This window comes from Bemisia tabaci, chromosome 3 (assembly GCF_918797505.1).
Source record: "Bemisia tabaci chromosome 3, PGI_BMITA_v3".
Lineage (NCBI taxonomy): Eukaryota > Metazoa > Arthropoda > Insecta > Hemiptera > Aleyrodidae > Bemisia > Bemisia tabaci.
Genome location: NC_092795.1, coordinates 16,045,764 through 16,069,129, shown reverse-complemented (window position 1 = coordinate 16,069,129; position 23,366 = coordinate 16,045,764). Strand labels below are relative to the sequence as shown.

General features: G+C 39.4%; 1 protein-coding gene across 2 annotated transcripts in view; it reads right to left on the bottom strand.

Annotated features, from left to right (window-relative positions):
* LOC109044239 (uncharacterized) overlaps positions 1–23,366 on the bottom strand; it is a 41,505-nt gene that overhangs the window by 11,490 nt on the left and 6,649 nt on the right. The window contains exons 1-7 of one of the 2 annotated variants that reach the window (XM_019061838.2): positions 21,839–22,032; positions 10,028–10,177; positions 4,992–5,127; positions 4,113–4,204; positions 1,976–2,085; positions 1,449–1,542; positions 302–441 (exon numbers count right to left, since the gene is read on the bottom strand). In XM_019061838.2, the coding sequence (XP_018917383.2) occupies positions 302–441; positions 1,449–1,542; positions 1,976–2,085; positions 4,113–4,204; positions 4,992–5,127; positions 10,028–10,177 (722 nt within the window). In that variant the 5' untranslated portion in view covers positions 21,839–22,032. Of the gene's footprint in view, positions 1–301; positions 442–1,448; positions 1,543–1,975; positions 2,086–4,112; positions 4,205–4,991; positions 5,128–10,027; positions 10,178–21,838; positions 22,033–23,366 lie in introns of those variants that run through there. The other variant, XM_019061839.2, reaches the window with a different exon arrangement.

The following is a 23,366-nucleotide window of genomic DNA, read 5'->3' as shown; positions in this document are numbered from 1 at the left end:
AAATGATGAAAACTTGCCAGTCAATAAGGCAGTTCTGACCCAAAGCCAGTAAATGTATTGAAAGAGGGTCCCAATTTAAAATTTTTTTTGGGAGAGTGCCCGCCTCCCCCCCCTCCTCCTACACGACCTCTTTATGCTGGAGTGTATTGAGATTTAGGTGTGTCAAAAACTGCGCCCAGAGGCCAACCTAACCTAACTCGAGGTTTGCACAGTCTGAAACAAAGGATTGCCATTTTTGGTTGGAAAGTGATCTGAACTAAGGGTACAAATAAAAGGATGATGTATAGGAGAAAAAACTTACTTCTGCTGAGAGTTGTATGAAAAACTACTCAAGTCCTTTACTTCTATATGATCTGGGTTTTTCTTAGCACTGTAAAAATCCTCATTCAATTGCAGAAAAGAGAAAATTGTCTCTCTCACTCTGTCCACTTTTAGAGTTATCTGAAAAAATAATGATGGATTAGGTGAAGAAAAATCATACATTTACATTTTACTTGCAAATTTAATGAAAGATAGACAGAGAATCTTAATATGATATGAAAAAGAAATCTGGGACATTTTCTCAGAACTGAATGCACCTTCAACATCAACTGGAAAAGCAAACAAGACAGTATTGACCAGGTTTTGGACTGGTTTCGAAATTTTCAGGGGGCAGGCTCTGCCGAAACGAGATTCGAGGCCCTTCCTGCTAAAGACCTTCGATAGAGACCTGGAGGGTCTCCGCAAGTTTTATATTAAGCCCTATGCAACCCCTAAACTTTGCTAAAAGGGATTGGAGCCCTTTCGGCTGGAGTTCAAGGTATGATAGCTCCCTGGGCCAGTTTGCCCATGGAATTGACTTTGCTCTTCCGCAAGGTTAGGTGCAGAATTTACAACTCTATACAAGAATATTTACAAAAAGAACAGTACAGCAATCACCACTAAGACCATCGTATTGTCACTTCTGCTTTGATTTTGGAGTCATAATACCCAGCATAATTAGCAGTCCACCAATACTGCATACTAGTGGCAAAATCACCAAAATTCAAACTGCTCAAAGCAAATCTTGACCGTCAGTTATTTTTGTACGACTTTTGCAACATTTTTTAAATTTGATATTGTTGTGATACAATTCCTACAATTTTTAGAAGATTGCAGAAAAACTTTGATTTTAAATAATAACCAAAAAACAACCAATTTTGAATAATTTTGTTCTGCATGTTTGTAATCATTGTTTTTACATGGTTTTGAGAATCACAGGCTCACCTTACATATTTACAGTGGCAAAATCTCTCCATCTCTAGTTCTTGCAAAAAATCAATTTTTTAAATCTAGAGACAAGAAATTTTTTTTACTATTAATGATCGTCTCTCTTGGAAAGGAACCTCAGTCTACAAATACTCAAAGTCCAAACATGAAACTAAACACAGGCAATCCACTTTAAAAATTTAAGAAAATCATTTGCATACTTGTAGTTCTTGGGCTAATTGTAGGAGTAACTTTTGCGTTCCGAAAATTGGGGCTCCAATGATGATTCGTTCAGGTTCCCTCTTGAGCTCTCGCCTGTAAAAAAGAAAGAAAAGGAATTGCACCATTACCAACTGTTTCTCTGCATATAGTAGGAAACGGAGAATAATCTAAAGGGTGGAATCTAAACTCTAAGGTTGAGTCATTTAAATTTGCCTGGCAGTATCAGCTTCTCACGAAAGTTTCTCCCTGTTACTGAGATTTTTCGATTTTTTACTGAGCAAATTAATGTAGGAAATGTTGATGTAACCAGTCTTTTTAATTTTTGAATGAGCAAACATTAACCCTTTCAATACCCAGGACAAATAATTAGACATAGTAAGTACAAGTTGTGGATATAGTTTTAGTTAACTTGTCAACCGAATTGCACCCTTTTTGAACCGCAGACGCGTTAATTCATTTTGTCACTGGGCATTGGTACTTTTGCTCTGGAGACCTACTAAGAGATGTATCTGAAGCAAGTTTTTACCTTATTAATGAAGAGAGGAACTCTGGAGTGACTTCATCCTTTGGAGGATTAAAGCTGTTTACATTTCCAAACACATCGGCAGGGTCTACAACCTGTACAACCACAGGTTCCTGACACAGAGAAGCAACAAATTGGATGAGCATAAGTTCTGACAAAGTTAGTTCAGTACAGTAGTTGAGTTCTAACAGTAGTAAGTTCTGATAAAAATAAGTTAACCCTTGACACTAAATTCCAGATTACAGAATTAATACATCAGAAAATCATCTCCCCCTCCCCCCAAGAAACTAGAAGGGGGAGATAGTCTGATAAATTGCCACCTGAAAATTGTATGAGTCTACAACATACTTCATCTCACACGCTCACAAGGTGCGAATTTAAGCTACAAAAATTATTGAAATTAAGTCCTTACCCAAGTATTTAACGTTTTTTGATAGGTAAATTCAGACCTCTTGCTCATAAAAAAACGGAAGTCTAGGCGAGTCAGATCGCCCCCTAAACGTTACTGAAACTGTCTCTGCGGTGTGAAAAAATGCAAACCTCAATCTCAGTGCTTTGGTTCAGCTGTTGCAAATTTTTAACACTTTTAACAACACAGGACAGAGAAGAGACACTGATCGATTAGAAGCCTACCAAGACTGCTGTAAAGCACAATTTGATTCGAGTAGACTAATGTTTTTTTTTTTTCTGAGTAGCCACTTCAAAATTCCTGGGACTAACGTAGACTAAAAACGTTAATATCTTAGTTGGGAGTTGATTTCAGAAATTTCCATTATTCCAAATTGTGTTTGACAAAAAATTTTGAAGAGGATACATGTATGAGAATGCTTTAATTCACACCCTGTCTCATAAAATGATTAAGACTTTGAGTCTCTGCTGGAGCTTCGGAGTGTATTTTGGACACAATAATTGGCACTATTGTGTTTCACAGATGATGTTATACAGCATGCGCTGTTCAAAATTTTAAACTTTACTTTGACTGTACTCTCAATCAAAATAATGAATTCAATGGTCCTGCATTTGACGTAATCAGAATTCCCTACCAACCTAAGCAGTAAAAACGATCCATACAGATTCCAACTGGATGCAACTTCAATTGATTAAGGTATTCTTGGCTTTACTGCAAATTTTGTTTGGTTGCTTTACCAATCCAAATCTAACTTTAATAGGAAATCAACAAAAAGATGTTAATATTTTTCCAAGTGCAAATGACTGAGCGCAAAAAAATCATTGAGTAGTGCGTCTTTCACTAGTCTTCTTGGAGCTCATTGTTTTCTTTCTAATAAAAACGAATTTCTAGAAAAATGTACGAAGATTTGTATATTTATTTCTTTCAAGGTGGAAAAATGGTGCTGGGCCCACACCATTTCACGGGTAAAACAAAGTCAAGAAATTCCAAAAATTAAAATTAGAGTCAAAATTAAATTTTTTGAACACTAATGCGTACCAGTACGAAACTCACGCTGAGAGGTCTATGCCGGTTTGGGCATTTTTAGACCTCATCAGCAGATGACTCCAACTTAATATTCCGATGCAAACTGCCTGAGCTGAACACTCTCCTCCCTCAGTTTCGTACTGGTACACATTAGAGTTCAAAATATTTAATTTTAACTCTAATTATGATTTGTGAAACTTCTTGGCTTTGTTTTCCCCGCGAAACGGTGTGGACCCAGCACCATTTCTCCACCTTGTTACAAACAGTTTGGGCTACTTCTTAGTGTTTTTTTTTTTCATGTATTTCTTTCATACTAAGCAAAAGGTCACAGGAAAATTCTAAGAAAAAGAAACAGGCGAAAGTTCTTGTGTAGAATAATAATGCAGAAATCTGTTTGTAATAAAAATTATAATTTTCATGGAAATTTTGTGAACAAATAATGATGAAACGTCGATTACATTATCCACATGACAATATAGGCACAAATTTTGCTTATCTGTCTTGAGAAAATAAATTTAAAGAGAATAATCAGACACAAGAGTGGAATTTCAGGGTAATTTGATGCAAGGGAACTGCCACTAGAATTCTGCCTGAGGCAAAGAAACGGAGCTAAGTTCCTACAATGCTCGTAGTAAAGTAAATTTGCATCCAATAGAAAAGCGAGATAATTTTTAGAATAAAAACGGGTAAATGTAATAAAATTACCTCTCCCTGGGAAATTCTCTGAATCAGGGGATTCAGAAGGATCTTTTGGGCATCCCGAAATTTGCCCAGATAGATAGTGTATCCTGAGTCACCTAAAGGAATAAAACGCACATTATTAAAGATAAGCAGTAAACAAGAAAGAAAAACTATGAAAAAAAAATGAAAATTGGATTTCCAAGGGTAGATAGACAAAATTAGGACCTTTCAGCACTAGTTGAACGAAATTTTTCTTTCAAGAATGTACAGACCATGAGTTTTTTTAACCCACTTTGGATCCAGGAAGAGTAAAATGCACTCTCCTCTCCACTTATTAAAAACTATTTAACAAATGAGAACACACAGGTGTATTCTTAAATTATTAATGGTGATGCTTGCGCTAGGTGCTCTTGAGTCTTCTTCTGCAGTTTGATGGTAAAACTATAATAGTAAATAGTACAGGCTTAAAAAATACAACAAGCAATGTTCTTAAATCTTTGTTTGGGAGAAAGAAATAATGAAAACATTGGTAAAAAAAGAAAAAAAGGATTTTGCTCATCCACCTAAATTTTTCCTTTCATACTCGGTGGACACCCTTAAAATTTGATCTCCTTTTTGGCTTCAGTCTATCGACCTCACTTACGTATCAGCTGGTCTCATTAGCTCTACCTATTTGATTTGTAATTTCTATTTCAATTGATGATTCAATGAAGGATAGTCCTCTGCAGAAATATTCATCAACTTTTTGAAGTTAGAGCCCTTGAATAACAACGCCCGATAGAATTCTATGAAAATGAGCAACTTGGGCTTCGACAGTGGGAGTCTTCAGTCCTTAATTCTACAGATGAAATGACATGAAACATTTGTAAAAATAGAAGTACGTTTAATCCTTTACTTGCTCACCTTTCAAAACGAAAACTGCAGAGCCGCTTGAAAAATTTGATGAGACAGCAGACAGAAAATACTCAGAGGTGCAACCTTGATTTTGTATTAAATAGGTTTGATTAAAACAGCATGAAAATATTTTTGAGTCATCAATCTGGAACACAGATGAGCAAATCTTATTAAGATAAGGTTAATATAAAGGTATCTTGATTAAGAGTTAATGTGACCTGTGATTAAATTAGAGATAATAAAATTTCCACTTTTTTCACGGATTTCTGAATCAATGACAAATCGTACAAGATCGATGTGCCTAAACAAATTGATATGATCTGTAGGAATGCATGACAAATGTATGCATTGAAATTTCAATTTTAGTCTATATCAGTCTATGTTTTTGACTGTCCCGCAGACTCAATTGAAGAAAATTGAAATTTCAAAAATCAAGATCTTTGTTGTTTTTTGGAGAGAAAGGCATGTATTATACACCAATCGAAACGCCGATCCCCGAGAAGTAAGTTGTGAACACATTTTTGCCAACAAATTCACTAAATTCGAAAAAAACACATGGTTCCGATTTCCCTTGTTATTTTCTATATGGAACTCGAATGTGGTCGTCGGAGGTCTGATTGGCTGAAAAGTAAGCGCGGGAAGCTCAAGCCAGAGGCTAATCCAGCAATTTGGCAACACCGGCTTTCCTCCATTTAAACCTATGCTAAATAATCGATTCTTGTCGGAGCACCTGGCCCTCTAAGAATCGATACATTTTCATAGGTTTAAATTGAGGAAAGATAATGTTGCCAATTTACTGGATCCGCCATTGGTTCAGGCCAGGATCAGGCGAAGGCGGTCACGCTTTTTCCCTATTCAATGCGAGCTCTTATTTTCTCTTTGAATATCCCGTCCATTACAGCCTCCATTACTCCCATTCCATGTCCGTCCAAAGTTCCGGGTTTTCTTCCAATTCTTCCCAATACATGACCGTCAATAGTTCCGGAATTCTTGATACATTTTTCCAAAAGTTCCCGAGTCAATTCCGGAAAATGCAGAAGATCCGGAAAATTTCGGGGATTTCAAAAGTTCCGGAGAAAGTTCCGGAAAAATCCTAGAGTTCCGGAGAAAATTCAGGAAAAATCCAAAAGTTCCGGAAAAAATTCAGGAAAAATCCAAAAGTTCCGAGAAATGGGAGCACTCACGGCCTCGACTCGGAGAGCTTTTTTTGAGCTTCGCAGTTGATCTCAGAGAAAACCAGTGGCACCATTATGTTTCTCGCGAAACTTTACTGTAGAATCAGTACTCAAATTGCAAATCCCTCACGCGTGCAAGAGCTCAATTCACGAGGGGCTCCTCAGATCCCCGACAATCCCTCTGGACGGGAGCCCTGTCTGGATCCAGAAAACGTCCCGTGTCTCTATTATGAGAAGCGTCTCCGCGAATAGCTAGAAAATTGGGGGGGGGGGGGGGGGAGAAAAAGGGGGGCGGTTTCCGGGGCGCGAAAATATCGTGGAACACCCACGAGAGAGAAGCGGATTGGACCGACGACGACGGAGGATGAGGAACCGCGGCGCGGCGCACACCGGATCGAGCCAATCAGAGAAGTCGGACCTGAAATTTTCAATGGAAATTTTGATGTTTAATTCATCACATATTAAATTATAAGGGGTGCTCCTGAAGGGAAATTTCACGAGGAAACCAACGGAACCAATTTTTGAATTTCAAAGTCTGTATAACGGGAGTTATAAGCGATTAAAGTTTCCGAGTTTTGTCCGAGCTCTCCTATTGACTGGATCCACTGTGCGGCGCGGCGAGAGAAAGATCAGAGCGTGAAGAGAGGGGATTGTAAAATGCAGTCTATGACCGGGCGCCGAGGTGAATGATCAGCCTCCGCTCGGTCGGACTCCGGCTTGGCCGCCTCGGCGAGGCTACCCAGGACCGACACCGACTCGGGAGATGGCAGCGGTCCTCCTTGTTTCCCGACCCGAGACCGGCGGCAGCGTCGACGAGAACAAACTGGAGTTCGGGAAGTGATGCCATCAGTCAGAGTTGCGAGATGATGTTCCGCCGAAAAGTTTCACGTGGAATGGAGATGTTGCATGTGTGAGGGATTTGCGATTTGACCATTAATTCCGTTGTAAAAGTTTGCGAGAAACACGATGGTGCCACTGGTTTTCTCTGAAATCAACTCCCAAGCTCAAGAAAAGCTCTCAAAGTGAGGCCAAAATGGAGGGGATATCCCACCCTACCCTGAGAGTCCACCTCTACATCAAAACAAACTCTCCATGTAAAGATAGGGAGCAAATACATTAGCAGGGTTGCCTTGTTATTAGTTTTGGAGTCCCCAAATGAAGTGGCAGCCCTGTCAATGTATTTGCTCCCTATCTGTGGATGGAGAGTTTGTCTTGATGTAGATGTGGACTCTCAGGGTAGGGTGGGATATCCCCTCCATTTTAGCCTCAACTTGAGAGCTTTTTTTGAGCTTGGGATATGATTTCAGAGAAAACCAGTGGCACCATCGTGTTTCTCGCGAACTTTTAGTTTACGTAAGAATTAATGGTCGAATCGCAAATCCCTTACACATGCAACATCTCCATTGACAAGGGCAGTTTTTGGGCCCACTTCGACTAAATTTCCTCGACTTAAGGTGATTCGTCAAGCTCAAGTGACGTGGTCGAACTGGCATGCGATGTATCGCATCGATTAGGTAAAAAATCTCGGCAGCTTTTGAATTTTTAGTACAAAAAGGACGATAGCCCCAGCGCATAAGCCTAAAGAATCATTCTAAGCCCAAAAATTGGCAAAATTCAGAGAAATGAAGGGAGAATAGTGTTTGGAAAAAACCTCGCATTCAATTCAACTATCGATTTCTGTTTCGAGTGCGAGGTTTTTTCCAAACACTACTCTGCTTTCATTTCTCTGAATTTTGCCGATTTTTGGGTTTAGACTGACTCTTCAGGCTTATGCGCAGGGGCTATCGTCCTTTTTTACTAAAAATTCAAAAGCTGCCGAGATTTTTGACCTAATCGATGCTAAATATCTCATACCAGTTCGACCGCGTCACTTGAGCTTGCCGAATCACCATAATGATTTTTTGCCCATTGAGGGCATATCGACAGAGTAGGTCCGCAACTTCGTATCTTGGTTTGCGACGTCGCAGACTTCCTGTCATACTTTATTTTTTAAACGGAAAACTACTCAACGGCAATTCTTTAAAACTGCCGTGATTTTTCTTCTCTGTGCGAAGAAAATTCTGCAAAAACTTCAAGGAATGATGTGAGTTTTTCCTCCTTTAAAAAAACACCATAGCGGCAGAGATTTTCAGACACCGCAAACGAGATACGTGGCTGCAGACTTACGCCGTCAATTTATCGATGGCCAATGTGTAGAACAACGTATCTCCATTACAGTTTGTCAAAAGTTCCGCTTCTCTTTCATTTTTCCGATGAGAGACAAGTCAACTATATAACTTAAAATTTCTACGGAGTATTCTGCTTGGAGAAAAGAAAATAAGGAAGTTGTCAAAAAATTGAGTTGACTAGTTTTCGGGAGAAAAAATTAAGTGCGACAAAAAGTCGCAAATGGAGACACGTGGTCTCGCACTTTGGTCATCACTGTTTTCGGAAAGTAACATACTTTGGTCATTTTCGGTCTCTCTTTTGGTCTTGTACTGGCCTAAACATGAGTCGGAAGGCCGATTATTTTTCGGTATTCGACCGCAAATCCTTAAAAAAAAAAAAAAAAAAAAAAAAAAAAAAAAAAAAAAAAAAAAAAAAAAAAAAATCGTATTGGTTGCCAAAAGCGGCCTTCAGACCCATGCCTAGGCCAGTATTAAAACCGTAGAGAGATCGAAAATCAACCTCGGCTGCTAATCGAAAAACTGCATCAAACGGTAAACGGGCGGTAGAAATTTTTTTCCCTAAAATGTTTACGCATTCACGCGGTGAATCAGGAGTAACTGGATACAAGAGAACCGACTGGTATGTCTACGAGACGATCAAAACCCTCAGACTGCTGGTTCTGGCTTTTAAGGGGATCTTCGGTGCACGGAGAAAAAAACCTCGTGCGTGGGACCCAAAGTTTAGGTCATATGGATTTCTGAAGTTTTCGGATTGAGCATCTGAACACTTCAGGTCTAGCTGTCGAGCTTCGGATCACACATCTGAAACTTCAGTTCTTACATCTGAAGTACTTCAGATTGTGAGAATCGAAGTTTTTCGGATGTGAAAACCGAGGTACTTCAGATGTAAGAACTGAAGTTCTGTTTCAGATGTGTGATCCAAACCTCAGCAGCTGGACCTAAAGTGTTCAGATGCTCAATCCGAAAACTTCAGAGATCCAAAAGACCTAAACTTCGGGTCCCACGCACGAAGTTTTTTTCTCCGTGTGGTTTTGGTAGGACAAATTAATACTGTCATTCGTTCAAATTTCATGCGATTCCTTTTTAAATATAAGTTACTAGTCTTGAACTTCTGAACACGGGATCTTATGATAGATCTCCACTGTAGTGCGTCGCGCGGCTGCACCGACGCCTGGAGGATACCACTATTTCGACTCGCGGGAGCCCGTGTTGCATACTTCACGAGATGAAGGCGGACGCAGTCGATCGCATAGCTTGACGAGGGTATCTGTTGCCTTTTCACAACAATAAACACACTAGATGTCTAATAAGGATAAAATTTAAACATTACTTCATTCTTCGCGATACACTGGAAAAAAGCTTCGACTGGAGGCACTTTATGAAAAAAAAACTTTATACAACAAAAAAGGCTTATTTTGACCCATAAAGCACGCTCCTGCAGTTTGGCCGTTTAATCCAGGATCACCCTGTATAACCTTCCGACCTTTCGTGCGAAATTTTTGCAACGAACGAAAGGGCATGCTTCCCGCGGCCACGACGTACTGCGAGTGCCGCCCTCAATCTAGATCGAGACTACTTAACTTTCTCTTCGCTCCGGCAACCGGTGATAAAATTTAACTTTTGTGATATTACAACCGCGTTAAACCCATCTGAGAAGAGAAAAAAAGAAAAGAAGTACTGAAACGAAATTCGCTAAACTTACCTTCAAGTGGGTCCTGAGATACCACTTGTTGAAGCGGCTCGTGTAGACAACGTTCGCCTTGTGGATGTTCTCGAGAAATGCGTCAGTGATCAGTTCTGGGATATTTAAGACGAGACAAGATGGATCCTTGCATGGTAGCAAAATACTCATCTGGAAAACACACAAGAAAATACAATCATGAATTACTTGATCGTGGAGGAAAACTCAATCGCTGTAAGGAATGCCGTGAAAGGTCCGAAGAAAGTATCATGTAAAAAATCAACCATCAGTCGACGAGTGTAAGCCTGTCGGTTGTCCTCCCCTTAATAGCGTCAGCGGTCCGATTATTGAAACTGGTAGACAAAGCTATAGACAAAGACGACAAAAGGAATTTGGAGAGATCCTAGTGGTGGAAGCAGGTGGTGGCAATGGACGTAGGAGGTAGGTTATGGACTAACTAACGGCAACCCACTGAAGACCCGACAGTTAGTCCATCATTTTCTTCCTTAGTCTATGAGAACCAACCATGTCAACCAATAAGATCGCACCATACTCCCTGTCTTCTTTGTCAATAGCTTTGTCCATATCAATAAATCGCTCCGCAGGTATCAGTTGGCCCGGGAATCCCTGTTTACGGTGTGTACCAGGAATTCCTGCTTACGCTACCAAAGTTTCCTGGTAACGTTGCCGGAAATGCCCGATTAAGTTCTCAAGGATTCCCGATTACATATATTCTGAGTGCTGAGTTCATCTGTTCCCCAGAAGAAAACAAGAAGATTTCCGATTCTTACAGCTCATTATTTCACTCTGAAACTGGGAAGAGACTGAAAGGATCAACCAAATCTGTAGCAGGATCCTTCCATCGCACAGTGGATCGAGTCGATACGAGAGGTCGGACAAAATTTGGAAACTTTAAACGCTTACAACTCCATTTAAACAAAACTTTGTGGATCTAAAAGTGGTTTCATAGGTATCCTCGTGAAATTTTCGACAGGAGCACCCCTCTAAATTTAGAATGCGACGAAATAAACATCAAAATTTGCAGCTATAATCGAAAGTTTCAAGTCCGACCTCTTCAATTGACTCGATCCACTGTGCGTCGGCACGCGATGGAGATGTTGCATGTGTGAGGGATTTGCGATTTGACTACTGATCTTATGTAAAAGTTCGCGAGAAACACGATGGTGCCACTGGTTTTCTCTGAAATCAACTCCCAAGCTCAAAAAAAGCTCTCAAGTTGAGGCAAAAATGGAGGGGATATCCCGCCCTACCCTGAAAGTCCACCTCTACATCAAGACAAACTCTCCATGCAAAGGTAGGGAGCAAATACATTTACAGGGCTGCCACTTTATTTGGAGACTCCAGAACTGAAAACACGGCAACCCTGCTAATGTATTTGCTCCCTATCTTTGCATGGAGATTTTGTCTTGATGTAGAGGTGGACTCTCAGGATAGCGTGGGATATCCCCTCCATTTTGGCCTCAACTTGAGAGCTTTTTCTGAGCTTGGGAGATAATTTCAGAGAAAACCAGTGACACCATCGTGTTTCTCGAGAACTTTTACATAAGAATCAGTAGTCAAATCGCAAATTCCTCACACCTACAACATCTCCATTCTGATAGGCGCATAAAGCAATTATGAATCCCTCAGAATTTAAGTTTCCATACATAGCCGGGATCTAAGCGTGGGGTCTCCATTTGCCTCCGAATCACCACCACCATGCTTTTTCTTCACAATTCCACTTGATGATCATGCATCCAGATGTGGCATGCTGTCTATTTTCCGCAGCATGTTTGCATAAAATATGAGTTGCTTCCACGGTGGGGCATTTTAGAATGTGTTTTCAATAGTTTTAAGTGGCGATGACCTCATCCTCTAAAGGGGTCATGACGTCATGAGTTTTGGGGCGTCCGCGACCGACTCACGTCGGTCGCCCGAGTTCGGTGCGATTGTTGGATTACATCGGTTGATGACCATTCATACGAAAGCCCTGGATAGACGATCAAATTCCGAATCAATTCCGATCAAAGTAGACATGCTGATGACTGATGTTCATCATCTACCATCAAATTTTGACGGGCCGCACTATTTTGTTCAAAGTAAGATCAGAATGGAGTGCCACCATTCATCATTTCCTGCCACAGGAAACATTTCTGCCAAGTTTTCATTTTAAAATTAAGCAAATTAATGAGTTTAAGACTGATGACTTCCGACACTTTGATGCTACTTTGATCGGAATTGGTTCGAGAATTTGATCGTCTATCCAGGGCTTAACCGAGTCAACCTTTTCTTCTCCCGTTAAAGGCATCACAGTGCCTATGAAGAAATACTTTTCCAGAAAGATCCGGCTTCAGCATTGGCTCGATTACAAGGACCAGTCCAATGTTTTTCCTAGTTCTATACACGTTAATGCTGAATTGTTTTTATTTATTTCATTACTTAGGTATACATTATTTTGTTCTCATTCTGTTGCGCTCTTTTCGAACGGATTGAGAGCATGTGTAGGTATTGCAATAGCGCGCAAGGACCAGCAGGGTCGCATTTCTGATTAGGCTACATGTATAGGCTATAGCCTGAGGGCGCAAAATATTGAAGACTTCATTTCAAAGTCAGTGCCTATCTGCGTGTTAAACATTTATTCATTGCGTCTTTTGTCACTTGTTACTTTCCAAATCCAGCTTTTTTCCGGTGTCAATGTTTTTGCAATTGGCAACTCAAAATTTTTGAAAAAAATCATTTTTTTTTTTTTTTTTTTTTTTTTTTTTTTAATAACCCGTGGATACCACCCAGCCGGGGTCAAATTGACCCATGGCTTTCTATAAACACTTGCCTTAGATATGGGGCTACAAATACATCGTAAAAGAGAATCAAACATCGAATTGAAAAGATCTAATAGTGTCCATTGCGGAGCATTGCGAGCTCGCAGCTTGCGCCATCGCGCCTTCAATTTTGCGGATGCAGCAGGGACATCCATCAAGCACGAATAGTTGTATCTCTGCGCCGTCAACAACGCGCATTCTTTCCCTTGCCCTATTTCCTCCATTTGTCTTTCCCAACACTCAATGAAATGAACTGTTGCTACAAAGTGGATAATTAATTCATTACAACCACAATTTCCTGGTGACCAATGTAATTTCCTTTGTCACAAAGAAATTAGACTTGAAGCTTGGGTTTATTGTTCATGGAATAACCGAAATTACGATGATCCTATGATTTATAAGATTAGCGATCTACTGACATTGTTAAAAAAGAGAAAAATATTTTCTAAGATCCATTTTAAAACTAAAGCCCTGAGTTCCCCCAATCTGTAATTTAAGGTGTTCTGAAACCATCGTTTGGACGATTGCGAAAATTCAAATTATTTATGAAAATCGCAAGAAAGAGAAACATTTAAAGTTTATTCATGACACTAACTAACCGCTTCCTCTGATTCTGAAGTTTAAAGAATTTTTTCCCGCTGACTTTGCCAAGTCTTTTCTCGCCGAAAACAGCAGAAATTTCCGTTTTGAACCAGTTTTCCCCCGCAATGTAATGACACCAATTTCTTTACTTTATTTAGTTAATCCTCATTAAAACGACTAAAATATCCTGAATTTTCTAGGTTTCCATCAACTAAATGAAATTACATAATTCTGAAAAAAAAATTCCGTAAAGCTCTTCGTTTTATCGGAAAATCATAATTTTCCGGTATTACCATTCTAACGGGCCGTGAAAACTCGAGAAACTGAAACATAGAGCACGAGAAAAAAGGGGTTTTTTCCATGAAATTCTCAAGAGGCTTTTGTGTACATTGCGGTATTTTGGAGTAAAAATTCTCCACGCTTTTATCTGCTTTCTTTTCAAGTATGAATAAAATTCTTTGACTTTTTCCTGTTTTTCCTGAGTAAAATAACGTAAATTTCTTGACTTCCCTCAGTTTCCTCCTGATCTAAATCTCAAAAATTATTATTCTCGTGATTCCCTGATCTACGAAAAAAATTCTCTGAACTTCTAGATTTTTTCTTACCAAAAGTTTAAAAGCCACCCGACTTTTCTCGATTTTCCCTGACCAAAACGACGAAAATTCTCGTAATTTTCCGATTTTCTCTGACACAATTGACTACATCCAGGTCTCTCTCGATTTGTCTCCAATTTAACAGAGGCAAACTAACCAGGGTGTCTACGATAATTTCATTGAACATTTTCCTAATATATGCCTGATCTTTCCCGATATTTAAAGTAGAACTTCCTGATTTTTTGCGCGAATAAATCGACACACGTTTTATCTTACAAACCAACATGATTCATGAATTGAATCTTTGTCAATTTTTCCAGCCATGAAATGAATGAGGCTGAAAAATACTTGACGCGTTTGAAACTCCCTGATCCGTAGCCAATTTTCCTAATATTTTCCTGATGACACCGCATTCCCTGATATTTTCCGGTATTCAATAAGGTAAACACTCAGCAAACATTGATTGTTCAATTTTCCTACACCAAAATAACAAAAAAAACCGTAAAAATTCCTTAACGTTTCTCGATATTCCAGCTCCAACAGCCGCGGCGCGGCTGTGTGACGAAAAATTCGAGGTCAGAGGAGTCGGCAGAAATGTTGCGTCATGAAAAAAAGCTTCTCTTAAAATGAACCACGTCAGCAATGCGAATCAGCTGATTTCCGCTGGCGGATTCGAAGCATTATCTGCAATCAGTATAACGGGGCTTAATTAGGAAAACTCTGCCCTGAACCAAGTCTCGTCGACGAGTTCAATACACTGATTTTCCATCTGATGGAGGATCCGCGGCACTGGATTATTGAGGTGAAACCGAGAAAATATTTACTTAGGAATTTTTTTTACGTTTCTAAATGAAGGGTATCGTATCGCAGCGGCCTTGTTGTGTGAGTATCGATGGCGTAACTAGTAAAACACGTATCTCGTTCTGCGGTGTTGCAACATTAATACTGCGATTTATTTTAATGCAGGAGAACCGAAAAAATGTTTCCGATGGGTGAAATCCTGTGTAAGGACGTGGAAGCTAAAAGGACGCTCTAAAAATCAAAGGAAGAATTTAGTTCACTTTTTACTGACAAAATAAAGTGAGAGTGGTTATTTTAAAACACCTGGGGTTCATACAATGTTATCGATACTAGATTTCTTGCGTTTTAAACGCGTCCCTCTTTTTTTCGGTTAAAAATTATACCTGTTCTTGTAAAGCAATTAGCGAGAAAAGAAGAAAAACAAAGGAGAAAAGAGGCAAAAGACACATGACGTAAGGAGCAGCAAGAAGGACACAGAGTGTTTTAAACCAAAACAGAAACATTCGGTGACTTAAATTTAAGAAGGGAACCATCGTACCTCAAGGATTTTCCCATTCATTACCAGGAAAAAGCAAGGAAATTATAAGATGTCCCAGGCCTCAGAGAAACCCTGGAAAATTTCCGAAACTTATACAGGGTGTCTAGTTTTTTCTTATTTTGGGAAATCCTGATTTTTGACTGCTAAATCCTAATTTCAAAATTTTTCAAAATCCTACTTTTTTGCGGAGAAAAATTAGGCAATAAGTTCACAAAAATAGCTGGATAATAATATCCGATCGGACGGCCTGTACTTTTCTCAAATCCTGATTTTACGACCGATTTTTTCTCAAATCCTGATGAAATTGGAATTAAATCATGATTGACCTTAAATCCTGATAAAATCGGGAAAATCTTGATGCTAGACACCCTGTTATTGGAAATACGAGCCACTGAGAATTAAAACCCACTAGATTAATGAACTGCTAGGAGGCCGATTGAAGATTAAAGCAAGACGTGTATTCTTATGAAATTTTCAGGTAAAATATGTTGAATATATTAAAATTTTTTGAATCGACTGGTAGATTATAGATGAGCGTTTCGCATCGGAGGGTAAATTAAAATTAGTCGATTAAAACTTCCAGCCCATAGAAATAACCAACATGAAGGTAGTTCCGGCCATTAAAAAAATGGATTCAGGCGTTCGGCAAAAAAACGATTTGTTTCCCAAACTGTTTCCTCTTATCAGATTCACAGAGCTTATAAAATTCTCAAAAAAAAAAATTAGCACGTAGAGGAAATATTCCCATTATGGAACATAGATATAGAACTAAAATCCAGTAACAAACTTCACAGAAAAACAATCAAACAATATTCTAGACAAATCAAACTTCGGTTTCTTAGCGAACGGACAGTTTGAATGAGTTGGTTGCGCCGATCACAGACTTGAGTTTTTAAGTTTAAGCACCAGGATTATCAGAAAATGATGAGCGATCCGTCCAAACGCCAAATTTCACGTTTCACAGAAACAAAGATACCGCAAATCTAAAATGACGTCATCCAACGCGGTAATTTATTCCATGATTTCTTCTACCTTACAGTTTATCAATTAGCGATACTCTTTAACTATTTTCTCTGGGTGATCGACTTGTAAACAGATGAAACTGAGGTTAAAAAAACCATGGTTTGCACCACAGCGCTAGATGACGTCATATACCGAGCTTATTGAAGGGCAATATCTTCGTTAATATTGGACGTGACAACTTGATGTTAGAACAGATCTTACTTTTTTTTGCTGATCTGTAATATGAAACCATCAAAACGCGATTCTGTGACTGGCGCAACTGACCCAATAGCGAACACGACAAACGCTGATTTTCCACTTTGAGTGGACTTGAAACATTGTTAACAAGTCCACTAAGCACTGCGTAAAATTCAAGCAAGAAAATATTCATGGTGAAGTCTGGTCTCTAGCCTTGCCTACAATGACCAATGGCCCGCTAAGATTTCTCTAAAAATTTAGCCAGCGCTTATTTTTAATACATTCAGAATGACATAATACACTGAAATATTTTCCGATTACTAGTCAGTGCTTGCTTTTTCACTCCGTGCTGAGTTCAAGCGCACTGAAACATCTGGAAATTTTCAGTCAGCACGCACTTATTAACGAAGCAAAATTTGACGCGCTGAAAACTATATCGATTTCCAAACACTGAAGTATCTGTCGATTTTTAAACAGCTTCTACTTTCGATTGACAGGCGTAGGATGTGAGTATCTTAAGCCCCTCAGTTTTGATATCGCGATGTGCTGAGCATGATTTGTAGAGCAACAATTCATGCTCAAGAGATGTCTTTGAAGCATAAATGAAGAACTGAAGGTACTCTGGCCATTTTTAATCCTCGCAGTAGAGCCCGCCAAACACTAAAGTGCGCCTTTCCCTGGTAAAAATTGGCAGTAAAATCTGTGTTCCAAAATACCATAGACCTAAAGCCGGCTGTAAGATTTTCAATAGCTTCTATAGCCGGCTGCACAATGTCTTTTAGCCTTTTATAGCCGATGGCGATTGAGCAACAGCCAGGCGATAAAGTGTATGCTACATGTTACTAATTACGGATGCTAGGACATAATGAGTTTTTGGACCACCGCTCTATTCTCCAGCCGTAGTATCTTGATTTATTTTGCGCGGAAAGCTCCGTACTTTTGAAGGATGCCTGCCATTCCTAATATGTTGGAGCGCCTTGAATTTCGTATGATACTGTGCAATACCTCTGGTGTGAAATAGTTGCTTCAAGCGCCGTGGCATGCTGCGGCGCGGCGGGCGGGCAGCCAGCGCGAAAAGCGCCTACAAACCTAACAGGGATACTTCACGCATTGTGCCATGCGTGAAGTATCCCAGTTAGGTTTGTAGGCGCTGGTGCGCGCTTATCGCTGGCAGCACACCGCTCCGCTCTGTGTTATGCTCCAATATGATCTTGCGGAGTCAGCGTTTTCCAACTCATGATTTTGAAATGTTTGCACATCCTGTATGGATTATTCACATTTTAATTGATAAAAAAAAATATGTATTAAAGGAAAATATAATGTGTGTTTTGTGAATATTATGTTGGCTCCGTATCAAACTTAATGATTTCCAAAGCACACGAATTTCTACACAATTTCTTTTCGCCTTTTATAGCCGATGGCGATAAAGTGTAAAGCCCGGCGATAGGCACTATAGCCCAGCTGCATACTTTTTTATCGCTTCGTAAAGCCCGGCTATATAATTTGCTCCGCTTTCTACAGCCAGCTATATGATTTTCTATTGCTTTCTTTAGCCGGCTATAAGAATTCCTAGGGTATTTTGAAACGCAGCTCCTATCGCCCATTTTTACCAGGGTTCGGAGAGGTTGGACATTAAGTTTTCGACAAAATCCTTAAATTTTGACGTTAATTTTTTTACCATATACATTGCATGAGGTGCTGCTGAGAGGGAATTTTCCGAGAAAATTAACGAGACCGTCTCCAACACCTCAACATTCCGTATTAACATCGATAAGAGCTTTTAGAGTTTCCAAATTATGTCCAACTCCTCTCATTGCCAAGCGCCGCTGGTGAGGCGGTTAGTGTCTCAAGTCAAACGCCTTCATTTCCGTGCGTATGCAACACGGACATCCATGGAGCCCGAATAGTTGCATCCAGGCGTTGTAATGAAATAGTCAGTGTCCTTGGTTTTACCTTAACTAAGTTCTGGCGTTGCCCATTGTGCCGATGAGGTAAACCATTACTGATTCTTACAGCTATGTTGTCAATGGTCCAAGAAATGCATTGTTTAAATGTATAAAAACATTGCCGGCTCTCGAAATCGCAAAAACTTAGGTACCTCAGCATAGTGCGTAGAATTTCTTATGAACTTCTTTAATAATACGTCCTAAAAACGAGTTCTTCTCTAAAAAATGAGCTTTAGAATTTTCAATTCAAAGCAAATGTCAACTACTGAAGTGCAGGGAATATAAAGAAGACTACATCCGTTTTTTTGACGGAGATCTTTTTTAAGGCACAGAATGAGCTACTAGTGCAAGTGTTTTTTAAATAGAGAAAATATAAAAATTAGGGCCTGAGAGTTCGGATTACCGTCAACAGAGCATGCGAGTACGATAAAAAATAGCAAAATTTTTCGCCTGGAAAAGAAAATTTATCTATGCTACCGCAAAATTTTCCGGGTTTTCGATGATTTTTCAAGAACTTGCTACCCAGCTAGAGTAAAAAGCCAATACAATTCCTGTTTACATTGAAAAAAATCCACAAAATTTCCTTAGAATTATTGTTTGATCAAATACCTAAAATTTGGCAAATTTTGTGGGCCCCAACGACGCTTTTCCTTCGTGCAACAAATACGTCTGCAAAGGATCGCGTCCGAGCGCTGGAACGAGAGATCCTGCGAATCAATCTCTGAGGATGCGACTATATAGACTCGCAAGATCTGTTTCTGCCTATTCGCCGAAATGAAGGCGAAATGGGCTCCATTGGTCACACGGAGCCAGCCTCGCTTCCTTATACCTACATTGGAAGGGGATCTCTTATTGAAGTTTCTTTCAAGCCCTTTGATACTTGAAGTGATCAGAATAAATTATCGACATATTATCAAACCCTGGTGGCATAGTTACTGATGAGTCCAAGTGCTTGATCCGAATTTCTTCAAAACGTTGTTGAAATTTGGATAAAAGACACCGGAAGAGGATTTCTCTTTAAAATTTCTTTAAAGGCCTTCAATACTTTAAGAAAACAGAGAAAATTGTCCATCTTACCGCACCCTAGTGGCAGTTACCGTTGAGACTAAGCACTTTTCAGAACTCTTCAAAATGTTGTTAACATTTTCGAAGGAAACGCTGCACAGTGGATTCTTTTTTTTCTTACTCAGTTTAAGTGAAAATTTCTTTGAAAAACTACCGAAAATTTTTATAAGCGTCTTTTGCCCATTTTTCAAATATTTGGAGTACCTAGAAACTGCAATATGGTAATTATCTTAACTGAGTTTTTTTTTTAAAAAAAAAAAATATTTTACTCACATTATAGGTACCAATAAAATTCATTTAAAAAGAAAGATACTCAGGGTCCACTGTCTTCTTCTTTCATGCTGAAAATCTTTAACATATGACCGTTCATAGGAGAATAAGGTCCCTTGGTCTAGGGACACTAAAAATTGGAGTAAAGAGAGAGCGTGTTTTGCAACTTTCCCCATCGAGATGTGAACGTCTAGAGGAATAGGGGTCCTAAACCTTAGTCCAAAACCACAAAAACTCAAAAAGAGTAGGTGGAGCGTAAGTATGGTAATGTTGGGAAAATATGATGACACAAAAAATCCTAAATTTCAGAATGAACTGGGGTTGCAACGGTTTCAAGTTTTCAGTTCAAAATCTTGGTTCTGAGAAGAATATAGTTGAAACTCTTATTTGTTGCATTCATGACACAAAACTGCAAGATCATGCGACGACTTAGCGTCCTCCATTGTTAAAAAGTGAACTCAAACCCTGACAAAGTATTCTTCAGAACACTAAAGAGATTTCAATCAGAATTTCAAAATTTCATTGTTCCACCCGATGTGACTTGGCACAAATAGCTACTATTTAAATCACCATAAACAAATAAAAGCTAAAGTGAGCAAGAATTTTGGCATACGACCATACCTACACATAGATTCACAAGAAATTAAAAACCAAACTAACTACATGACAACATGTTTCTACGTAAATTTCTGGTTCCCAATAATGAACAATGGCATTTGACACTGTAGTGCTTGTACCTTCTCCTAAAGTCTGTTTTAATGGAAACTGTTGTTTCCGTTCAAAAGCTCCAAAATGTTCTAATTGTTCTTTCATAAATGTGAAAAAAAACTGACAAAATCTTCAAATAAATATCAGAGTTAGTTTTGTCAATTTTTGATCAGAGATTAAACTTAAGTAAAGAGGAGAAATAGCACGGTGAATTAAATATGATTTGTCTAAGGATTTAGATGTGGTTGCACCACTAACAATATTACCTCATTGATTATGACCACCAAAAAAAGATAAAGTAAAAAACAACAGGATTCACCGATAAGATAAATCATTTAGAAGTTGCGCCAGATAAGTTAGCAGTGCTTTACTCTCTGTTTGCAAGCAACTGCGTTGCCGTCATCCAACAGGGGTTGAGGGTTTTAAGCGAGCGCCACTGCCACTGTGCTTGTGACACTCAAAAGTAAACAACTACCAACTTATTTGATGCAAGTTCGACAAACAGAAGTGTAACTGCTCAAAGCTCCAGTCATTCAATTAAGTTTTTCCAAATGAACACCAACTCAGAATCATTCACTAAAATGTAGTATTGTGAGAAAACTCATGCAGCATTCAATAACGGTAAACTGATGTATCAGTGTGAACTTGCAACGCAAGTGTGACGCAAACTCAAACAGCTGAATGTTTTTTCAGTTTTGCTATTAAAGTGAGAGGAACATGTAGCAATGTGAGCATTTGGTAGATTCAAGATAAAGAAGTGATAAACTAACAGCGAGAGAATTTGCGAAGCTTTATTAGAGAGCTTATTGCGAACAAGAATCTAACAGGCATAAGTTAGCACAGCCATCAGATGAACTAGCCAAGGGCATGTATTTTCAAAATAGTAACTAAAAAGGATTATCTAAAATATAACTTCCAAATATAAGGTAGGCTATTTGGTATTGAATAGCTAAAGTCAAGAGGGAGCATCTTTCTCAATCAGATAAAAGAAAACATTCAATATCATGGGAACTCTCATGGTCAATGATGACTGTTGCTTATAAGTTCCCAAGCTCCTCTCAATGATAATGAATGAATAACCTAGAACAGCGATTTGTACTATCAACATTGACACGGTCTGCATTCGCAAAATTTTCGAATTCGCGACCAGTTGAAGGTTGAAACAAAAAGGATTAATATAATCCCGAACATTACGAGTTCGTTGAAGGTTATAAAAATGTGAAGAAAAGCAGGAAAATTCGGGATTGCTAGCATACTCGACGGGGGATCAAGATGAATAACCTACATAGCTAAAGCAAATTATTACTAACCTTCTACAGATATGTAGGTCAAAATTCCATTGAAAACAATTAGCACGCTAAACAATTTACACATTTAAGAGTTATTTACATAAACTTGGGATTGGTATTTGCAAAATTGCAAACCAAATTTTCGTCTGTGGCGACTCGAAAAGAAGCGAAGTAGACAGACACATAAAGACGGCGTATAGGAGAGGTAGAGGACAGCATAGAGGACAATTTAGTGTGGCGGCCATTTGTGCATCAGAGTACGTCATACGATGCGGAAAGGTATGACCGTGTAGCACTGTTGCCCGATTTTCTTATTTGTGAAAATAATTGGATTGTTCGATTTGTTCGAACATTTTCCGCTCGCAACACAGTAAAATAATCGCAGAAGTATTTTCGCAGAAATTTTCCTCGGGTATAAAAATTTTTGCACGCCACATGACTCAAGTTCGAGGTGTAAAATTTGAAACCTGGCAGCGTTGATGACGTCACTAGGGCACGTTTCAAATTGAATATTATTGCCGCCATTATTTTCTCCACCATACATACCACAACTTAGCAAGCGTATCGTCATCGACGGCTAGGCTGCGTCGAAAAAGGCATATCTCAGATTACAACGTTGCAATTATCTGCACATATTTTGTCCTCAAACGATAAAAAAAACAACCTACGGGGCTTCTTAATTTTTTCCCGTAAGGCTTATACCCAAAAAATTATGTCCCATGATTAAGAATAATATTTTTTAGAGATATTTTTCGTCGAAAACAGCTCAAAATTTCTCAAGAGACGACTCAATTTTTTAAAATTTTCGTGGGAAGTCTCGAGCCAAAAATATCTCCCGAACTCTCCTATGATGCTGAGGAAGATTCCCTGGGTACGTACCTTTCAGTGTCCCCCTCCCCCCTCCCCCGAATGAGATGCACCCCTGGTCCCCCGATGTCCCCCTTATGCACATCCGAGACCGACACACACACCCGGGTAGCCAAGGAAGCCGGACGAACTAATAGGTACAACGTTCATCCCTCAGCACATTTAGCACGCATTCCATTAACTAAGCTGATGTGGCAACATCAATCGAACCTTAGCTCTCAAAGAATGCAAGACGGAAGGGCAAATCATACTTGAAAACCAAAAACCACCCTGTGCACCTCTTAGGCGGATCCAGGGGGGTGGGGGGGAGGGGCATGCTCCCCGCCGTTTGCTCGGCAAAAAGGAGGAAGAAAATGGAAATAAAGAAGATAGGAAGGAACGGAGGAAAGAAGAAGGAAGGATGCTTATAATTGGTATCGCATTATTCTTGACAAAATTGACTTACACTGCATATTAGATGCTTTATACTTTCAAAAAATGCTTAGGCTCCCGGACCCCCCCCCCCTCCCCCGGTTCGAAGTGTCTGGATCCACACACGGTGTCCGGACTTGATCGCAATGTTCGCTCTCCCGCCTAAAAACCCCACCCCTGCTGCGTTCATGCTTGCTACTAGCTGAAGTATACCCCCCCACTCCAAACGCCTTTTACTGTATCAAAGACTAATCAAGCAAAACTTAAAGAA